This window comes from Epinephelus lanceolatus, chromosome 1 (genome assembly GCF_041903045.1).
Source record: "Epinephelus lanceolatus isolate andai-2023 chromosome 1, ASM4190304v1, whole genome shotgun sequence".
Classification (NCBI taxonomy): domain Eukaryota; kingdom Metazoa; phylum Chordata; class Actinopteri; order Perciformes; family Serranidae; genus Epinephelus; species Epinephelus lanceolatus.
This window is the reverse complement of record NC_135734.1, coordinates 9,031,075-9,053,914: the sequence shown is the minus strand read 5'-3', so window position 1 is coordinate 9,053,914 and position 22,840 is coordinate 9,031,075. Positions and strand designations below refer to the sequence as shown.

At 40.1% G+C, this 22,840-nt stretch overlaps 1 protein-coding gene across 2 annotated transcripts in view; it reads right to left on the bottom strand.

Moving 5' to 3' along the window:
• Window positions 1-22,840, bottom strand: part of fhit (fragile histidine triad diadenosine triphosphatase) — a 552,438-nt gene that overhangs the window by 1,400 nt on the left and 528,198 nt on the right. For both annotated transcript variants that reach the window (XM_033627621.2, XM_033627620.2), the window contains one exon: window positions 994-1,104. In XM_033627621.2, coding sequence (XP_033483512.2) covers window positions 997-1,104 — 108 coding nt within the window. In that variant the 3' untranslated portion in view covers window positions 994-996. The remainder of the gene's footprint in view (window positions 1-993; window positions 1,105-22,840) is intronic.

The following is a 22,840-nucleotide window of genomic DNA, read 5'->3' as shown; positions in this document are numbered from 1 at the left end:
TGTGTCTTTGTTTACTAATCTCTGATAATCCTCTCTTTTGTTCTGTCTCTTTACAGTACTGACTTTGCCCAGCAGAGCTCTACGGGGTGCACAGAGACGGCGAAAATAAGTTTGTCCTCCATTTCTTAATCTTCGTGAAGTCAGGAGAATCTTTACTACACAAAGTCACATGAATTTCTAGCGAGAGTTAAAAAAATTTAACTCAGGCGAATATGTGAATAACACAAATTTTACATGTTTGTATCATTCGCGTCGGGTCATTTGCATCATTTGTTCCACCTGGCGTTTATTCACAACTTTGCATTGACTTTTAATGTAATCCCTACTCTGCGTTTGGTGTGAAGGCACACTATAAGAGTCTGGCAAAGAGACAGGAAAAGACAAAGCGGTGCTTTCAGCCAAATGCTAACGCCAGCTTGCTAACATGCTCACAGTGCTGTTATTATGCTGTTATTTCAAAACTACAACTGTCAGTCTCATGGTGGCACCAGAGGGAAACTCAGAGGATCACTGAAGACATCAGGGGACATCATCTGGGAACTAATGATGTCTGCTAAAAATGCATTCACTCTATTGAGTAAATGCTGAGATATTTCAAAGAATAGGTAAAAACAGCCAGGGGTGAGGAAGATTCATCTTCAGCAATATGAACGCCTGTACTAAATTTAATGGCAATCCATCTGGTAGTTGGTGAGATATTTCAGTCTAGACCAAAGTGGCTGACCGACTGAGAGGCTGACATTGTTATCCCTAGAGCCAGAGGATAATGCATAATACATTGTGATTCTGTGACATTATTCAATACATTTTTGGACAGTTTTTAGATACAGAGGGGGGTTGTTTCTTTTTTTCCTGGCTAATCCCCAGTATGTCAGTGAATCCAAAATCACTGTAATCCTAAACTAACCTTTATTTGTGGCCAGGTGACTGCCTGTTATATTTAGTGTTTTTCAGTATTATTTCAGGTTATTGTTTCTCCCCTTTTGAATTTACCATTCAGGGCTTCTCAAGCTGTTTCCTCAAATCTGAAGCTTCTGCTGCCATCTCCTCTTCTGATCTCCACTTGGAGGGATTGTCCTCATCCTCTCGATCATGCTTTTGCAACTGCAAAAAAACAACAGTGTACCGGTGCAATGTCAGAACAAAGTCACTCCTGTTTGTTTACCATTTGATATCATGAGCCTGGCCCTGAAAAAATTGTGTGAAATGTCTCCCAAGCTAAAATGGAACACTAAAAAACACATCACACAACAACCTCTACCCTGTAACTTCCATTGGGTGTAGTGCAAACCAAGCTCTAAGTGTCTCTTCTCTGCCTCTGTGCAAGATTAGTTCAACTAAATATGCAAATGCATTTTGTGATTGGTCAGAGAAATTAGGGCATGGATGAAATGATGTCTTAAAGGGATAGTGCACCCAAAAATGAAAATTCAGCCATTATCTAATCATCCATATGCCGATGGAGGCCCTGGTGAAGTTTTAGAGTCCTCACATCCCTTGCGGAGATTGGTGGGGGGAGCGGCTAGCACACCTAATGGCAGACGGCGCCCCAGACTAACGTCCAAGAACACAAAATTGAATCCACAAAATATCTCCATACTGCTCATCCATAGTGATCCAAGTGTGCTGCAGCCCCGACATAAGAAGTTGTTTCGAAAAACGTCATGTGAACTCTGTTTTTAGCCTCACTGTAGCCTGTAGCTCTGACTGCTTCTCTGTGCTCCGCGCTCACATGTGCGCGCTTGCGCGCGACCAGTGAAAGCATGAGCTTTGCTCACCCGTGTTTACATCATGTGACACGTGCACTGCAGGGAGACAGCAGTAACCGCAGTAAAAGATAATTTGCACTACGGTCTTTTAGCAAAGGACAACCCAACATGTCTCGAGTTCGAGTATACAGACGGAACTCAGGCTACTGGGCGAAGCAGCCGCCGCAGCTCATGAGCCTAACCCTCAGCCAGCCGCAGAATACCGGAGTCGAGCACTGGAAACCTGGTGGTGTAGTTGTTTCAAATGCAAAGCAATGCCAACGGATGAGGAAAGTCTTTGCTGCTCAGACTGGGAATTGGCGATGCCTGCACTTGAGAATCTGGACATCAGTACTGACGAGACTGCTGCTCTTCAGAGACTGTGCATCACCGATCACCCTGAGTGCGCACATGTGAGCGCGGAGCACAGAGAAGCAGTCAGAGCTACAGGCTACAGTGAGGCTAAAAACAGAGTTCATATGACGTTTTTCCAAACAACTTTTTATGTCGGGGCTGCAGCACACTTGGATCACTACGGATGAGCAGTATGGAGATACTTTGTGGATTCAATTTTGTGTTCTTGGATGTTAGTCTGGGGCGCCGTCTGCCATTAGGTGTGCTAGCCGCTCCCCCCGCCAATCTCCACAAGGGATGTGAGGACTCTAAAACTTCACCAGGGCCTCCGTCGGCATATGGGTGAGTAGATAATGGCTGAATTTTCATTTTTGGGTGCACTATCCCTTTAAATGTTTAGAGGCAGATTGTAGACTCAAAGACAAAAAGAACTATTCTGGAAAAAAAGGTCTCATCTTAATGTGAGGATCTTAAAACCCACAAATAAATGCATTTTGCTATACTTGTTATAACAAGAACCTCTGCCATGAAACCAGCTCTACTGATGAATGATTGAGCAAACAGAGACCACTTGTCTTCGTGACTCCACCTGAGTTTGTAGACCCAGAGTTATTAGACATAACTACTGTCCTCTATTGTGAGTAAATTTAAATTTTAGCCCAATATTTTCTTTGATGAAGCCGAAGATAATATGAGGATTCAGCAGTCTGGGTTAGTCAGTGGTTAGTGGTTATCTGCCAGAATCACTTTACATACAATGTAGTCACATTTTTTAAAATTTAATCTATATATTTATTTTTTGTGTCTGTATCTTTTTAATGAAAAATCAACATGATTTGGGGACTGGTATTCTGTTTACTGTTGTCCATGCCACTAGGGGACAGTAGTGGAGTGTTTGTGGCTCAGGGAATGCCTTTACATAGTTTCTTACCAATCTGCAAACACTTCTTTCTCAGCATTTCTCATTTTAAACAGGTTAGTTTGGTGTATTGTTCCATTATAATATTAGGTAAGTGTTTTGAAACTGAAGCATAACTTTTATATGCTTATGAAAGTGGCTCTTGTGAGTAAACTCAGTAGTTTAGCCCACAGCAGATGAGTTAAAGGGCTAGCATGTAAATGGTATTGAACTAGCACAGTGCATATTGTTCATGCAGGAAACTCCCACTCCTACTTAAGACATTTAAAGGTTCTGTATGACATTCAGAGCTTAAATACAGCAGGAAACCACTGTTTGCTATGTGAAGATATGGTGGAGTAATGGCATCCTGAGCAGAGAATGAAGTCACGCTACCTCTGTGTATGTTGGAATCCAAGGCTCTCTGTGGCTTGTTGTGGTAAGCCGGTCCAGCTTCATGTCTGTGCATGTGTGTATCCCACTGGCTGGCTCATTGCCGCCAATTTGCACTGTGCTCACATGGCAGTTACCGCTGATATTGCAATGATGTTTTTGCGGAAGCACAGCGCCCCACCTACCCCCACGTAGTGACCCCGCTTAACAATGTTAGTTAAGTCACCACAGTTGCAGTTGTTTACTGCTGTAAATGAATTAGCACTGTTAGCTGCTAGCCACCAGCTCAGCCACTTCTATTGAGAACTGTGCTCAGACAACTCTTACGCTCTGAATATCACAAAGACCCCCTTAAAGAAACTGTGAGACACTCCTGTAAGATGGTATTTTAATGTGTAATGTTAGAATTTCTAAGCCTGAGAAAACAAAGAAACAGAAAAATGATTCACCATTGCAGTGTTTTTTAAATCCCCAGAGACTTTGTTTTGCCTCCAGGGCCGAAGTTGATGCTCACTTTGGTGCTAACTTCCTTCACTTTACCCAGCAGCAGGTGGGAAACAAGACACAGAAACTCAAATGAGGCTTCAGAAACAGCAGTCTTTTTTTAAAAATTTTTTTATGGACAAACTGAAACTTACATTGTTCATTTATTACCACTTGACAACTTTATTGCAAATCTCTTCTCTGCTCAATCACCAACACCTGTCTGCTCTGAGCGCAGCCACCATTACACCGTTGACAACACACTCACTATGCACACACTATGTATTGAGACAATCCTTCATGCAGCTACACCACCCTTTCATCAAGTGCATCAAACTGTGTCAACACCCTAAAAATACTGGATTGAAATGCCACATGTTTAAAACGGAATTCCAGGAAAATATACATTAAAAAAAACAGTGGCACAAAACATTACAATATCTTGAGTCCCCTCCTAAATTAAGCTTTCTTGGGAGCTGAATCCCCATGCTCCCCCCATATTTTGAACCCTAGTAATCTGTTTTGATTGAACTGTGTTTTATATGCTGTGTGTAACATTACAAGTTAAGCTCTCAGAAAAGGGTCAATAATAGGCTATACTTTCCAAGTAAAACTCTTATGCTAAAAATGGTAACAAGAAGTGATAAATCCTTTTAAGCGTCCTGTTACTAAATTCACGCTATCCAACACCTATCTAAAGCGTAGCCAAAGTAAACAGAAGGCTATTCTGGTTCCATTTTAAGTATGTGTGCATGCAGGTCTCATTTGCAAGGCAACATTAGTTTTTCCACAACAGTCATAATCACTGTGAGTGCTTCCATCTTTGAATTTTAAAGTTTTAACATACTGAAACTTTTTTTTTTCACCTTTGCCTGGATATTTTCTTGATAAAAGATGCTGCAGATGACTAGTAGTGGGATGTATTAACTGGAAAACACAATGGGGCCATGTCATAAAGCCTCACATTGTCCAAATTCACAGTAGATAACAGAATAATATCACAGAAAATAAACATATTCCACATGTTTTCTAAGGTTTTGTCCAGGTACTTTTTAAAAAGAGAGGATAAAACAATGTACTGATTGTGTGATTATGAGTGACAAACGAATCAACACAGACAAACTTGTCTGTTTAGGAGCTTACTTAACTTACCAAAATTGATAAGAAAGACTGTTTTATCCCTTAAGACATTATAGAAGCCATTTGTTTATCATTTCTGTACATTTAGAACAGTCTGTGGTGCCTTAAAGGTGCTCAAGTCTCCTTTGGGGCTCAAGAGTGTCATTGACTACAAGACCAATGAGCCACTGGGCCAACTGCCGGCTCTTTAAATGGCTTTAAACCCAGGAGGCTCTCATTGGTTCAAGTGAGGTGTCAATGAAAAAGTTAAGTTGTTAGGTGTTTATCTGTAGGACGGATAATATGTGGAGAAATATTAATGTTTCAAATGATGCAACGGCAGTTCCTGGATATCTGAGGATGTAATACTGTGTTTGGACTACATATTTTACTGCATTTAGACAGGCTGTTGGATTTCCACCATACACATAAACAGCTACTGCTAATAAATTGCAGTGTGTTGAATGTTAATATTCCTAACAGAAATATGAGTGGATTGAACAAAGTTATTTTTATGTGTAGTTATTTTTACCTTATTTGATTGGGGACATAAAAGTTTGGTGTACAGAATTCTTATGTTAATTGTAACGGCCTGTTTCAAGTGCAGTGGTTTATGTTTTAAATGATCTGATATTCTATAACGTTGTCTTAGTGGTAGTGTTTTGCAGATAGTTAAGGCTGACTTTATGAACTTATGTTTTTGTTTTTTTTCTTTTTTAATAACAAACAAACCACACCAGAAGGTAAAGTGGTTCCCCAACCCATGACTGCAGTGACTCATTTGTCCTGGAATATTTTCAGGGCATTAAAAAATGTTCTTCATTTTGAAATCTTATATGAGGCTCATTTATTTAATCATACATATCCAATTGAATTTTCTATACCAATTCTCAAAAAAGGTCAAAAAACAACAACACATAAACACATAAATCACATATAAGCATATGAAATAATTCTAATTCAAATCTTATATTTATTAATTTCTAAATTGTCTTCAATTAAGTTGTAAATTCTACTGTTGTCTTATTTTATCCCCAATTTTCTTATTTTTCTCTCTTTTTAGTCTCTCTACCAACTGCTTAAAATATTAAATTAAATTAAATACTTACTTTTTCTTTTTATATTGTTATATTTTGGTTATTGAATGGATTTCATTAACTTTCAATTGTTTTTGTTGTACTTTTAACCCTGATGTGCCCCCATACAGTGCCCCAATAAATTATATACATATTCTGTGACCCATTAAGCAGAGAAACAGCATGGGGCCCAGTTTTAACTGCCAGGGCAACACATGGGGAGATGTCATATGCAGTTATTGTTTAGACAGTGCTGAGCTGCAGGCCGATCCCAGAGGTTTGAAATGAGATGTCTTGTATGGCAGACTAAAAACATAAAACAAACAGCACAACAACCTCAGTGAAGGACTTCAACTTTATGTCCTTGAGATATATGTCTGCTTTGTGTGTTCTTTTTACACAACAAAAATCTCTTTTTGTCTGTCACTGCTTACAAATTCTTTTGTGAAGTTAGAAATACAGTGAGATTGTGAAATTCTTTCTTAATTTCCTTCATATAAAACATCTCGTACAGGCTTCTGGCCTGAGTAGTTTGCTGTCTTTTATTCTTAACATGTCTGCAAGCTTAAGCACCAGGGGGTCATTACATCAATACTGTTACTCCTGTCAGCACTGTCCTCTTTTGTTGGCTGCATCTCTGCCCTGTGGCACCACTCTCAACAGATGTGACCCTGGGTAGAGAGCTTGTCAGGAAAGGCCTTTAACCAAGCTGAAGAAAAGCCTGTCATGTGACCAGGGAACATGTCTCAGAGGATGGGAAGTAACTAACACTTACTCAAGTGCTCTTCATAAATTAAATCTGAAAGACTGATACCACAATTCATATCTGACAGATTTAAATATGTTGTTTCTTAGTGCATTCTGTTCAGCCCAGATAGCAGAAGAAAATGTTGCCATTGTATGTTTCAGCAAACAATGGACATATTACATTTGTACAATTCAAACGTATAGGATCAAGAGTGACATAGTATTTGAGGTGACTTTGTTGTTACGAAGTGGACTAGATGGTGGATGGCATGACAGCTAGGCAAGGTGCCTGCCAGTTTGAGACAAACAACAAAACCGGTCGTTTTTTAACTGAGTCATTGCCATGTTTCCAGCGGCTTTTTAGCCACCAAACATGGTTGTTCTTTAGTGACCTGTTGCTGTTTTCCACTGGGGATAGTCTCCCAAAAGCAGTTATTTTTTTTACCGGAGACATCACTTTGTTTCCAGCTGGGATAGTGCAACGAAAAGTGGTTGTATTTTACCATGTGGTGTTGCAGCCTGGTCTCACTCTCAACTCAAAGGTACTGTTAGCATTAATATGAGAGGGCACTGGGTGGAGGCAGTTTCTGATGCTGTGGGCAACTACTGTAGCATAAAAAGCAAGAAAGTCTGCATGGGTAGGAGGGGAGCAGGTTGGGTCAAACAAACACTGGACTCCAGAAACCAAAAGTCAATCCAGACTTATTTGAATAACAACACAGCTTGCTGTGTAGCATGTTACCCTAGTGATGTATGTCACATGATGACATTGTGACAACCACCGTACTTTTTTTAAGCCAAACCACCACCACCTTTTGTTACTGTAATTTAAGGCAGTAAGTACCAGGTTGTAAGTTTATTTTGAAAAGGACTGTACGTAACCATTCTCGGAACCCATCAGCTGTATTCGCCGTCTGACTTCCGGCAGACGGCGATACAGCCTCTGGGGGCAGACCCCCGATTTTTTGGCATTCCGGTTTGATTTGGGCGGAGGAGGCGAATTTCCGTTTCCAACTTCCGTTTATATATAAGTAAATATGCTGAACCATTGCGATGGATTCAGAGTTTGCAGTGACGCCAATTATGTTCCGCCTCGTTAGTTCACCGCACGGACTGTTTAACCTGGCAACAACTGCAGCCGGCTCAAACGTGATTGGTCAATATCATGCGGACTACAAACAGCCTACAACCGGAAACCAGGGCACTTCCGCTCTTCTTCCGGAGGCAAGATCTCCGGGGTTTGCCTACAGACTCTACATTCACTGGATGTAGAGTCTGTATATAGAGACTAGCACGTAACAAGCAGAAGTGTACATTTCCTATAAAAACAGAAGAGTATTTTGAAAAGACACAGTGCATGGAACAAGTGTAAATTGACATGCCGTCCCTGAAAGTCCAAAACTAAAGCAGGAGGGTACCTAGAGTGTCATATTTTGACGTGTAGTCCCACTAACCAAGCACCTGTATTTAATGAGTTGGGATGAGAATGTGTTAATGTAATTAGAAGCAATGTGAGACAACTCAGTAGGCAGAGGAAAATATTTTTTTTTCACAGATTGTCTGTCTCATGTAGTGCTGTGTGGATATGGAGGCAGATTCAACAAATATGACAAAAGCATTTTTTTAATAAAAGTTACCAACTGTAGCTTTAAACATTACTACGGTTGATTGAAGAAAAAAAAGATCACACATTGCATTATCATTTTGGGATGGGAAATGCTAGCTTAATGTTAATGGAAGTCATGTTTTTCTATCCACATTGGTATGACTATGAAAATAGAGAGATGGTAATACAAAGGAGAAAGTGGGTTTTGTGTCTTGTGGTGCCCCAGTGGCATCTCTACTAGCAGCTGAGCTGATGTCCAAACATTTGCCGGGGTGTGTGTATGTGTGTGCTGTGTGCCTCCCTGTTGAGCCGTGTTAAACCTCTTTAGTACAGCTCCTCTTCTCAGTTGCAGAGCTGCCAGTGTGGACACAGAAACCCTGCTTGCTTTGACAGTGATGAACATGTCCGTGAATACTAATGTTCTGCGTGTCTTCATCTACTGCTGGCTAAAGCAAACACAGGGGAAATCGGGAGCTGTAATGACACCAATATGTAACTTAGTTCTTATTATACTGAAGGCCATTGAAGCTTTCGTCCATTTCTCAATACATTTGATATCAAATTTACTATGACAATTGCAAACCAATAGATAGATAGATAGATAGATAGATAGATAGATAGATAATTATTCATCCCTGGGGGCAAATTTGCATGTCACAGCAGCAGTAAAAGAACACCCACACAATACAAAGAATAGTGTAAAAACAAATGTTAAACACAACTACTCACATTAAGGCAAAAAAGATGTGGCCTTTTAAGCATGTGAATGGACATAACAGTGTATACTGCAGTAAGGTTTGCAAAATGAATAAGTTAAACGTGAAGACATGTATCGCACAGTGTCAGAAGTTACACAGAATGTAAGTCCAGTTTGTCAGTCCATTATGTGGATGAATTTAGTCAAATTATTTACTGCTGTTCAATTTTTTTAATATATCATTTTCTAAATCAATATTTGGTTTAATTTTATTTAAATTAATGTAACTGAATTCAATGAAGTCTAAAAAGCCTATCTTTGTTGTTTATTCAATGGCTGCTGAAATCATTTAAAACTAAATTCTTGTCATCTAGCATTCTGGTTGTACTAATTAATTTTTGGTTGATCAGTTCATGACATCAAGAGCTGACTATCAATATTCAAATCACATTATTGCTTTTTGAAAATTTAATCATGAAATAGAATCCAATTTACCCATTGCAGCACCATCTTGTGTTTTAATAAAAACAACTGAACCGGCCAATGTTTCTTCCAACAAACTAACTTTATTTGATTATTTTGATTTGATACTATATGTTGCAAAGATTTAATCTTTCTTCGTTTGGCTGGTTTGATTTGTTTTGATTTAACAATGAGATGGTGCTAAATAGGGTATTTGAAAATGTTCATAAAACTAATTTTCAAACCATTATTCCTGTTATGCCACTAACAATGGTGTAACATTTGGCTGTGACGCTGCCAGATGATGTCAGTTTGTAACACAGCCAGACGTAACCTTTAGCAGTGTTATGATATGCTGCCAGTTGGCAGAATGGCACCTGTCACAGCAGTGTGATATGTGGATGGGTGGCATTGGTTCAAAACGTGGCTGGACAGCACCTATCATGGCAGTATGTCACAACCAACACATTCCCACTCTGATCTCATCACATATTGACATTTGGTCACAGACTTTCCACATCCAGATACAACATGCAAGGTACCCTGGGTGCGTTGGTTGTTGACATTCTGGGATGCAGTGTCAAGTTGTGTCTGTTACATGCATTGTCTCTTTCAAAATAAACATCCTAAAATGCACTTGGTTGGGTTTAGGAAAAAAATAACAGGGGTTGGCTTGATAATCTTAGGGGATGCGAACAAGGGGAAAAGTCACTGTATGTTGGACAAACTCTTCAAAAAGAGCAAGTTTAATAACAATGAATTACAACTGTTATCATTGAAAATTTTAAATCTAAAATTACATATTCATAACTGCTTTAGGGTGGGGCTACAACTCTACACCAGAGGTTCATATCTGCTTGAACACATTGGGATATTGTGTGAACACATTCTACCATCAAGACTGTTGTAGATTTTACATGAACAACCTTTTTATTTTTTTTACAACCTTATATTGCACATGCAATGCACAGGTTGGCAATGATGCATTTCATTGCTCCTCCTTGACATTAAACCACACACCACAACAAAAGGAAGCTGTGCAGAGGGAGAGGGGTTAATATACTCAAGGTGAACCTGGAGGTCATCAGGCAATCAGCAGGAGGCCGAATGAGCTTTTTGGAGGGAGAGCAAAGGCTGACACATTTGCCACACTTGATTGACTTAAGTATCTGTAGAATTAATATCTGTAGCTGTTAATAATTCATATTAGGTAGATATGATTGTTTCTGACTGACAGACTCATTCTCTCCTTTGACACGAGGCTATAGTTCTGCCAACTTTCAGAAAACGTCTCACAGGTCAACCCATTCAGCAGAATAAATATTGGCATTATACCTCTGGAAACCACAGATACATTACATTTGCACGTTATTATGTAGCAGATATGTTAGCATTTTTCATTTCAACAGCACTGTGGTTAACCTGTGGAGCTATCCCCAGGTGAAAAAACAGCAATGGGTCAGAAAATAGCACCTACATTTGGTGCCAAACACTGCCAGGTTGCTTAAACATAACTGTTTTTGTTGTTTGTTGGTCTCAAACAGTGGTCTGTGGTGGTCTGCAGCTGTGCAAGTGTCTCACCCAGCACCATCCACCATCCCCTCCACCTCCAGATGATAAAGTCAGCTCATATAGTATGTCATTTTAGAAAAGTGGATATGATATGAATAAAACGTGCAAATATAACATATTCATAGTTTGCGGAAACAAATAATGCCAACATGTTGCTCTGGCAACTGGGCTGCACAGATGGTGATGTGACAACCTCAGTACAGGTACAGTGAAGAAGTGACCTACAGAGCCTGATGGAGCAGAAAGCATTTCTGCATCAACATATTATAGGCCTATCTTGTGTAATTTAAATTTTCATGCAATTGGGATTCATGTCAATAAATTTGAGTGGACAGGAGAGCAGCTGTTCTCAATGTGACTACCATTTCTTGACACTTTTGTAACTAATGCCTATATTCCTTTTTTTTATTTCAACTAGTCCATATCCATTGAGTGCACAGTTGCCCATGTACAGTTTAACATGGTGTGTGTTTGGGATACAGGTCATAGGAAATTGCAGATTAAATAGTCAACTGAACCCATTAAGAAGAGCAATGTATTCAGACAGAGTTTTTGTGAATTTGATAGTACGATTGCTTTATTGAAAGTACAGTAGTACCATTGCCAATAGTGGGATAGTTAGTGGACTAAAACTGTACATTAGTAGTTGAGGTAGCACGTTGAAAGGCAGATAGTTAAAGTGTTTATATGTTGTATTGACTTAAAAGTGGGCCGCACTGGTAGTTCACATGGGAAACATAGATTGACCACATCAGTGAGTAGAAAAACATGGGACTGACAGAATGACACACTGAAAAAAACCAACATTCGGCCACAGGGGGAGCCACAGCGATTGGTCGCATTTTAGCCATTTTTAAGCATTTTTCTGTTGTTATAGCGCCACCCAGTTGCAAATTAGAGTTAAATTTCTCCAGTCGTCTTGAGGCGTCCTGTTCTACATATCTACCAAGTTTAGTAAAAATCAATATGGCGGTTAGGCCTAGGTAAGAAATTAGCTCTCTAGTGCCCCCATTTTGTTTGATGGGGTCAATAATGGAGGGGTCCCCTCAGATCATGTGTGGTCATATGCCTACAAAGTTGCGTGGTGATCGGTGACACCCTTGAGATGTTATACACCTTTATGTGATGAGCCACGCCCTCCACAATATTCATTGCCTTATAGAAGCTCAGTTTTAGTAAGTTTTCCAACTTTTGCCAAGAGAGAACTTTAGATATTGGTCCCTAGATTATGTTCACTGAGTTTCATGCAGATCGGTCAAACTTCCTAGGAAGAGATCAATTTTAAGTGTTTTTCAAAAAATTCAAAATGGCAGAAAATCAATATAACCGGAAGATATGGGTTCTTGAGGCAAATTAGTTCCTCGTGAGGAGAGGCATCTCTGTGCAAAGTTTCATGTCTCTACAACATACAGGGCATGAGATATCCCCATTCAAAGTTTGCGATTTCAATCGGTTGCTTTAGCGCCCCCCTTTGGCCAATTGATGTAATATTGCTTCATTCACATCCTCCCATGACCCTCTACCTCTGTGCCAAACTTCACATGGATTGACCAAGTCAGTGAGGAGAAAAACGTGGAAAAGACACACAAAGACACACCCACACACAGAGTTTTCGTCATTATATAGTAAGATTCCAACCTTGGTAAAGAAGTCATTATTTTTGCCATGTTGTCTATGTTTATGTAGGTAACTAACCTGACCAAACACTGATAATAACCACTGTAGCATATACTACTCAACCTAATGTAACTGCAGTTGAATTCTCTCAGCACTGCAGTTGTCTTATGAATGCAAATGTCTTATGTCCTTGCATTAATTTTCATGAAAAACCCTTTTCATTCTCTTCATCAGTGGACCCTTACGTACTAAAGAAATGTAAATTTCTTACCGGGTAAGCGAGGAATGGACACATATTCTGACTTTATGAGAGCTTCAGAGGAAGGGAGTCACTTTTTTTTCGATCATGCTAGTTAATCTGAATGAATTACAGTCTTCTGTGGTACTTATAGTTTCATTGAAATTAACTGGAGAATCTAACTGAGCTAACAATGTGTAGCATTTCTATATTGACAGAATTTAAGCATTTATATCTGTATGCGTGATCTAAACAACTATCTAATGTCAGGTCAAGTGGATAGCCAACAGCCTGGTTTTATACATCCAAAGAATTTCTATAAAACCGCACTGCTTGGCAACCAGACCTGGTGTCTAATTGTGACACATTTGTTAAAATGTGTCGCCACACCAGGCTAGTAACAGGGACTAGGCATGTAATTGAAGTTTTGCTGTATTTACATCACTTAATGTACGCATTTTAACTCAAAACATTATGTTTTTTCTAAACCTATCCAAGTAGATTTGTTCCCCAAATCTGACCGTGTCTGTTTGACAATACTAAGCGTGTGCTAGAATATGTTTCACCCTGGAGACAGTTCTTCATCACATACAGAAAGATGCCAGCCAAAGGGTGCCATCGGTGTCGATATCACACACCAAGTGGCGTGAGAAAGCATTGATATTTGATGACCTGGGATGAGAACGTGTTGTCCGTGTTTCCTGGATCAAGTCTGTAAAGGAGAACCAGGAACCACCATGTTCCTGTCATTGTTACTTTGGTTGGGAAATATGGAGCTGGGTTAAAAATTTTACTCAAGTTCAAACCCCTAGATGTCAAACCCCTAGATGTCATTTCTGTACTTCACCTGATAAAAAGTGAGCTAAGCCTAACAATCCAGCACGTAATGTTTCTCCTCTATCCTAGACTCACAAGTCAGTCTTTAGATGCTTTGCTTAACTAAAGACTGATGACTTTCTCCCTGATTTTGTGTTTAGATGGGCGGATACAATTTCAGAGTTTAAAAAACTCCCTACGTTGCAGAACCAATAGTAAATCCACAGGGCGGTCCTTTGGTGGCTCGCTGAACTCTTGTGCTTGTAAACATAGTCCGACTGTGTTAAAAGAGTTAAATCTCTCGGCATCCATTCTCAAGCTCTCTGTGTGTTTGTTTCCTTGCGGACGAGAAAAGGGTGAGCGCACATTTCCGAGAAGGCGTGTCCTTTTCAAAAATGCAAGAGGCGTTGCTTTGTTGCCGGCCGTTTTCTCCATTGTGTTCAACACACTTTAGAAAGGAGTGTCCCCAGACTATCAGAAGGCGAAGATCTCTGATTGTCTGGTGGCGAGACTGCCTCTATCCTAATAATATTGTGTTCCGGCATGCAGTGAGTATTGTATCTTCACAGGGCTGCTACACTTTCCTGTTGTCTTATTTTTATATTAGCGCAGGGTTTGAAGCTCTCCACACAAATTCGGCAAATCTGTAGCGCTTTATGCTGAAGCCACTGAAGCCAGCAACAGCATCATTAAAGGCAACCAGAGTTTTTACGTGCTGGTCATTGTGGATACTACTTTTTCTTCTGTAGATGTTGGCAGTAGCTGAAGTCCCATCTGTCTACCACTTTATGAGTCTCTTATGCCTTGTTATTTCAGTGCCCCTGTCCAAGTTACTGTCCACTTTACAGTTTTGTTCCAGCACCTATTTGTCTCACACCTCTGTCCTGCCAGGAAAGGTTCTGATGAGCTTGGTTGTTTTCTCCACCTCAGAACACACAGTTCACAGGCACAACACCAGACTCAAATTTCTCCACAAATAAAAAGAATTCAGGCAATTCGGCAAACTAAATAAAGTGAGTGATTAAACTGTGATCAATATTACCTGTCCTAAAGTGCAGGCAGTTGCTCACCAAGGAAGTGTGTCTCTGTGTACTTAAAGCCAAAGATGTGCACTGAGTTCAGGATAACTAATGCCTCACCCAGAACTGTTAAGACTAAGATGGCAGCTGGGAGTGAGCAATCTTTTAATCTTGGGTGGTAATTAACAATGCACGCTCCAGACATATTTCCATGAATCTAATTAGCAAGAAACTTGATAAAGTGTCTCTGGATTTTTGTTTTGAAGTGGGGTGATAACATGTGGCATTCTTGGCTCACCTCAGCTCAGTCTGGAGGGTATTCTACATGGTATGTTTTTGACAGATTCTCCTTTTGTTGGTTTTTCATCCTACAAGTGATTTCCACGTGGGCTACTGTATGGAGTTCTTTTGCCCTTGATAATTTTATCACATTTGGTCGTTTAAGCAAGTTCTCATCATGGTTTTGCTGAGTTTTAGTATGTTTACTACAACTTACGTGTAAGTAACTTTCCTGCTGACTGTTTCCCAAAGCACTTCATGGTGTTAGGCTTTTTAATTTTATACTCATCTAGGGCATAAACTGGTCAGAATATCTGTGCACTTTTAGAATTCAGATTCAATTTATAACTATTTAAGACCTCAATTAAGAAAATTTTATTCACTTCCCAAGTATCAAATGCATGTTAGGGAAGGGCAATATGCTCGACACCATATTTATATAGATTTTTTAAATAGTGGCTGTGAAATCACATATGAATTTAACAAAATGCTATCAAAATGTTTAATGCAATAAACTCTGTTCCAATTCATTACATGAAACAAGTATCTTTCACACGTCTTACAAAAAACCTGTAACTCTGCAACTATACAGGCATTCCCCTGTTTTCTCTCTTTATACAGTATACATATGAATTCATGTATATTTTTATCATATATAGAATATCTGCATTGTGACTAACAATGAAAGTAAAGCTGTGGACAGTGCAGTTTTTATCAATGCCTGCGTTGAGACGTGATTGAGGCTAGTGAAGTGCAGTGTGGGAGAACAGAGCACAGGGGCCATACTTTTAATGATGTAAACATCAAGGTTCTTTGTTCCACACAACAATACTTAAAAAGAATAACTGCATTTCATACTTCATCATCTGCAGCCCAGCGGGAAGGCTATTTTTTACCGCCATGCAATTACGTGCAAAAGGTTTTATCAAGCTTTGTGTTCATGTTGATGATGTCTTTGTTAACACTGAAGAGACAGACACTGAAATCTAGTGAGTGCTCCTCATTGGATGTTGGACAGCTGTAGCATTAACAAAGCTGAGGTTTTCAGACAGTCTTTTTTTCAGTTGTATTCCTGTGAATTTACAGACAATTACCACTCATTATATGGAAGGTGTGATCACAAGCACGACAGCTGCATCACAGGACAAGGCATAACCTAAAGTGCAACCTGCAAGACCTCCATCAAGCATACTGTGGTGATTCTAACTCAGCTTAATAACACAAGTACCATTCACCCATTCATACACTGGTTGCTGAGGTTACCATACAAGGTGCCATGCACTCACACATCAATGGCACAGCCATTGGGCGCAATTTGAGGTTCAGTATCTTGGCCACTCTATGTACTGAGTCATCAACCCAATTCAAGAAAAAATATGTTGGATACAATGAAACTTTTTGTTTTAACAATACTGTGGTAACGTGTGGTTAGGTTGAGGCAAAAACATTTCATTGTTATAATGCAGAAAAGATCACATTTCAACATTAAATACCCGCTTTTGGGTGCACAATCCTATCTGGAAATGTTGCAACATCCAACACATTCTCACTCTGACCTCGTCACACACAATGTTCGGTCATACTTTCAACGTCGACATATGATGTGCAAGGTACCCCGGGTATGTTGGTTGTTGATGTTGATGGTTAGTGTTTTCAAAATACACTTCCATTTTCACAAGAAATGTACAGTTTGCATACAGTCTCTTTCAAAATAAACTCACTTACTGTCCTACCACAACAAATGCATAATGGTTATGTTTAACCAACACATGCACCTGGTTGGGTTAGGCAACAAAAGCATGCAGTTAGATGTAGGAAAAAAGTACAGGGTTTGGCTTTACAATCATACAGGAAGCAAACAGCGGTCCCTTGGGTGAAAGTTTGTGGTTGTTGGACCCATCCATCACTCCTCCAACCCACCCTACTTGCACTTCTGCCTCCTTAACTTTTATTGCTATACCAATGCGTTTCCCAACTGGGCTGCATATTATGCCGATGTGAAAAGATGGCTTTTTTTCTGTCTGACACCGAAGTCACTGACCAAGTGCCATTTTTTGACAAGTTTGAAGTGAGACTGGATTGGGATGTCTCAGTAAAACATAATTACTGCTTTGTGGTTGTATGCCTCCATGAACCAGTCAAGTTAAGTTACAGTTTACATCTATGTCTGTGAAAAACAAATGCAAAAAATGCAGTGATGTCTTAGTAAAATCAATTGCTTTCTTTGGCACTATTCCCAGTGGAAAAACAACAATGTGTTTACTAAAAAAAAAAAAAAACACATTTGGTGGCCAAAAAGCTGCTGTAAAAACACTGATGGGTCACTAAAACATAGCTGGTTATGTTGTTTGTTAGTCCAGAACAGTGGTCTGCGGTGGTCAGCAGCCTCTCTCACCCTGGTGACACATCATCCACCATCTCTTCTACCTTCTGACGACAAAGTCAGCTTATATATTATGTCACTTATAAAAGCTGATATAATAACGTATGGAAATGTACAAATGTAACATATTCGTTCATTTTAATTCTATTCACGGCATTTATTTCATTAGGTAGAGTATATGTGATATAAGGATGCCTTTAAATCAACACCTCATCACTAACAGAAAACAGAACATAATTATTATTAGCGTAAATGAACAAATATCTATGGAGTATTTAGCTTTATATAAGGATGTATTTTTGCTGTCACAGATAGCATGTGTAATGAATCAAACAAATGACTAACAATATACACCATTTACTTTGATTAATGTGCCAGCCCTCTTTGCTTCCATGCAGACATCATTTTATAATAATAAAATTTGGATTGGAAAAACAGGCAGACTTTTGGATGTTATTTTAATTAACAAAGAATCTTTACTAAACAAAAACAGAATGTTCAATACTATAAATCTACAAAATCTGAACACTTCCATCTCTGCTTGCATATGCTTTTTTCCCTTTATTTGCATTGTAGTGTATCACAGCTATGATTTACTGGGCATTCATTGTATAATTTAACATGCCTCAAAACGTAATCATAAATTCTGACGAAGTTTGTGATCAAGATTATATATATCTTGCACAGTGTGACATGGAAGTAACCTGGAAGACCACCTTTATTGCACAGCATGTAGGGCTCTTAAAGCAAGGTTAATTGGGGCAGTGAAGAAAGGGGAACGTATTTTGTCTCTTCGGGTCCATGTCATTGGACTTCGGAACAATGGGTTTAATATGGTCAGAACAATGGGATGTCGGACCAATGGGCTGCTGGACCAGTGGGTAGTTCCCGTCTCTTCAATGCAATGCTGCTAGTTAAAAAAGCTATGTAACACAAATCAAGGCTGTGCACCTGAAAACACACTGTTATAGAGTGCTGCAGGAATGAGTCCTACGACCTGGAAATGTGGTAGAATTTTAGCACTTGCAGTTTCCATGTCTCAAAGTTTATGGGTTTTTTGAATGGGTTTTTGGTCAAATGCCTGGAAGTAAGTCTGTGGTTAACACAAGCTTAAGAGACTTTAACATTTTTTCTACGGCACAAAATATGTCAGTAAATACTCACAAATTTTGCGATTTTTACATGCCTTAAAAAAGCCAATTGCTAACAAATGGCTAAATAAGACTACAGATCATCATCACGCTGAACACGGCTTTACAGCCTTGTTTTGGTGCCATGTTGAAATCATGTCACTTCAATATATGGGGAAAATTCCATTGGCTTTTTGTTGAGGGAATCCGGGCAACGCAATAACTTCTGGGTTGGCTTACAAAGAAAAAAAAACAAAGAAAACCAAAAATCATCTCTGCAGCCCTCTATATGTGTGCTTTTATCAAGACAGCTTCACTCACTTTATTATTTTTTTGTATTATTTTATTGTCACATGAGTTTGATATTAACCATCAAAGAAAAAGTCCTATCTATATCTATCTGTCTAGTCCTATCCTATTAAGGACATTTCAGCTGTATTCTTCATCAGAGAGAACTTTGATGCTGAACGTTTAATGCAGGATGTTTTGTCTGACTTTTTCTTATTGATGTTACCTGTGATGGATGCCAAGTTTATCTGGTTTAGTTTCAACTTTTCTGTCAAAAAAATTTCTGTTGAGCAACACTCATCAAATGTGTCGAGCACTGTACCATAAATTAGGAATCTTGCTAAAGGCTCTATGGGATTATACTTACATAAAGTGGTGCTTTGAGCTAAATGCGAATGCCAGCATGCTTACATGCTCACAATGACAATGCTAACACATGGATGCAAACAGGTTTTGTCTTAGAACACCAACTCGAGAAAAAAAAAAAAAAATCTAACATTTGCAAAACATACAAAGGGCAGCTGTGGCTGATGGGAAATTACTGGACAAATTGAAATTCAGACAAGATGATGACACTAGACCAAAAGTTAAGGGATCAACACAGCTGTTACAATATAGCTTGAGGGAAACATGAATGTCTGTCCCCAATTTTATAGCATTCCATCAAATAAGATTTTGAGACATTTGATAAAAACTACTCCTGATGGTGCAAGAGGAAAAGTCAGGGGATCACCAAAGTCTGTCGGATAGATTCTCTGGGGACCATCATTATTGTATCTATGCCACTTTTAAATGCAATCCATCTTATAGTTGAGATATTTCAGTCTGGTGGACAACCCGATATTGCTATCCCTGCACAGCAACGCAACAAAAATATTTGTGGGAGCGAAGAACAGTGTGCAGATTCTACTCAGTACTATGCCTAACTTATACACTGTATCACTGTGACATCATGCTAACAACAATCACTTCCGAGTAGAAAACTCTATTTCTATATTTTCTCTATTTTTGTTGTCATTTACAGCCATAACTCTAACGTTTAAAGATATATAGTTAAACACAGTGGTCCAACCTGCTGGATGTAGCTGCTGTGCTTATTTTGTGTACTTTATTGCATTGCTGTCATCTTTGATAAACCAAATCTACTGTCACAGACACTAATCAGTGTACTGCTGTGGACAGGGCTGCAGCAAAATATATTTCAGTCAGGACCACTTTAGTCAAAGAAAACTTTATTTCCATTTGCAATATTACATTTGGTGGTATGGCTCTGTTCTGGGGCCCCTCTGCCTTTCCTCGGCCAACGCAGAAAACCTAAGGCAGAGAGGACATGCCTCTCTGCCCTTCCACATGCAAAGGAGGAAAGCCTAAAGCTGTGTTCACACCAAACGCGAATTCGCAAATTCGCGCGTCACGATTACATACAAAGTCAATGCAAAGACAGGATTAGACGCGAATTCGCGCCGGTCGGCGCGATGGATGCGATAGAGGCGTTCAGCGCGGCGCGATAGACGCGAAATTCGCATCCAACGCCTCATCGCTCGAGTTGAAAATATTGAACTTTTGAGGCGAATTCGCGTGATGCTGTGCCGCGAAAGCCAATCAGCGTTGAGATTCTCCCGACGTCACTGGCGTGTGTCAACAACAATAAACTGCTACTCACCAGAGACAGATGGACAGGCGCTCCGCAGCTGAAATAGAGCGGCTGTAGTTGGTGTCCTGCCGGGAGATCCTGGCACCAACCCTCGCCAACAGGTCCTCAAACTGGGCCCCAGTCAGCCTGAAGTACTGCTGAAAGCGGCTATCATCCAGACGGAGTTCCTGGAGGAGGTGGTGAAACTCGCCGAGCTGGATGCGCTTCTGCAGGATAGGGTGAACCCAAAAACAACGGCGTTTGGCCCTCCGACGCATCCGGGACTTCCAGAGGAGGTAAACAACAAAGCAGCGATGGTGGTTATCTTGCCATGGTCGTCAGTGACGTCTTGACGCCCCGATGTCCAGTTGTTGATGCCGAGATGAAGGAGAAACTTATTATTGCGGTGTGCGGCTACCCGGAGCTATATGATACTAGGTGTCTACTCTGCAGAGACCGCAACAAAAAGGAGCAGGCTTTGGTGAAAGTTGCCGAGGAGACTGGTCTACTTGGTAAGTTCTGTAAATATGTGTGTTTAATTAGTTTGCAGAATGGTTGTACTATGAACGTTAGCACTAGCTTAGCTCCGGTTAGCACAGCCGGCTTCCCCACTACTTGCGCGAATGACGCGATGACACGAATGAACAAAATGGTTAGGCGTCCAAACTCGGGCGTTACGGGCAGCGCGTTACTCGCGTCACGCGCATGCAATTCGCTTCACTTGCGTCCGGTGTGAACGCACGGTTAGGCAGAGAGAGCAAACCTCCCTGCCCTTCCATGTGCATACATGGAAAGTCTAAGGCAGGGACAGCAGCAGCAAAGAACCCCATGAACAGAACAGAGCAGCATCAGTGACAAAGAGAAATTATATTGATATGTCAGACACAACATGAAAAGGGGGAACTGGCATGAAGACAGGTTGCAAAGCCACTTGCAGAGGAAGCAGCAACAGTAGGCAGGCCAAAGCAATTTAAATAGGGCGCCCTGGATGAGATTCACCAATTGTTTGCATAGAAAGGAATCACATGATCCATTAGCTGACTCCCTTCCATCAGTCAGCTGATCCATCAGTTGATTTGGCTGCTTGAGATCAGCTAATCTAGCTAGGATGTGAGCTGAACCTGACACTGTGTCCTGTCTGAACGAACGCTATGCTCAATTTAAGCCACCTAAAAAAAATAAAAATAAATAAATAAATAAAAATTCAACATCAGCGTAAGCATATGCTTTATTTGAATATTGGCTCCGCTTTACCATACGCACTAACCAATCAAGGCCGTGGTAGACCATCAACTCAGTTTTCTGTGAAGTAAGTTTTTGAGTGTGGTGTGGTACACTTAAACAAATACTGATTTTTTTAAAGCCTTTTTAGGTGCCTAAAAACTAACTAAATAAGGCAGCATCTGCTCAGCACCATTTGATTTTATAAACGTGACATGTGTTATTGTATATAAACATTGTTATTCAATCTATAACCAAACATAGACAAGAAGTTCTAAAAGTGCTATGAAATCATAACAATGGAATCATTAACAGCTCATATGTCAACAGATCCATCTCCATGACAACTGAGCAATCACCCGCTGATGAAGACTGTGATACAGTTTAAAGCTCAAGTAAAAGCTACTTTAACTGTTTAGATATTGTTGGATTTTATTGTATGTGATTGCAGTTCTTGTTTGCATTTCACTGCTGTAATTGCAAGTGGCATTTTGAAAAGGCCACCCTCCGGTATTCTATTTCTATTTTCTAAGTGCCTTCTAATGCAAGCAGGATTTTACTAGGTCTGGCTGAAACTGTACATGCACACTGAACTACAAAACACAGTAGAAAGCCTTAAAAGCACTGGATTCTAGACACATATGGTGCAACTGAGTGCACAGCTCTTGCAGAATACATTCCTTAAAGTGGAGGAGGAAATATCAGGCAGGAGAGAAAGAAATTGCACTTGATTAACCTCTGGCAACCCCATTTTCTCCTGTGGTGACTGGGTGTTGGACGGCACACAGGCCGCAACCCTATACGTCAGACAGGACACGCTTTCATTAAACAGTAACCCCACAGGGTGACCAAGAGGTCGTCCTGACCTCGGCACCATCCACATCCACTGAGGAGATAACAAGCCATCCACAGATACTGTAGCCAACAGTCAATGTACTCATAGACACAAATGGTGAGAGCCTGTAGGAGAAAGGGCCTGCATGCAGGGATCCTGAATGAGACCAGACTGGGTTAAGACCCCAGCCTGTCCATCAAACTACACGTGAGTAATTTGATTGTCC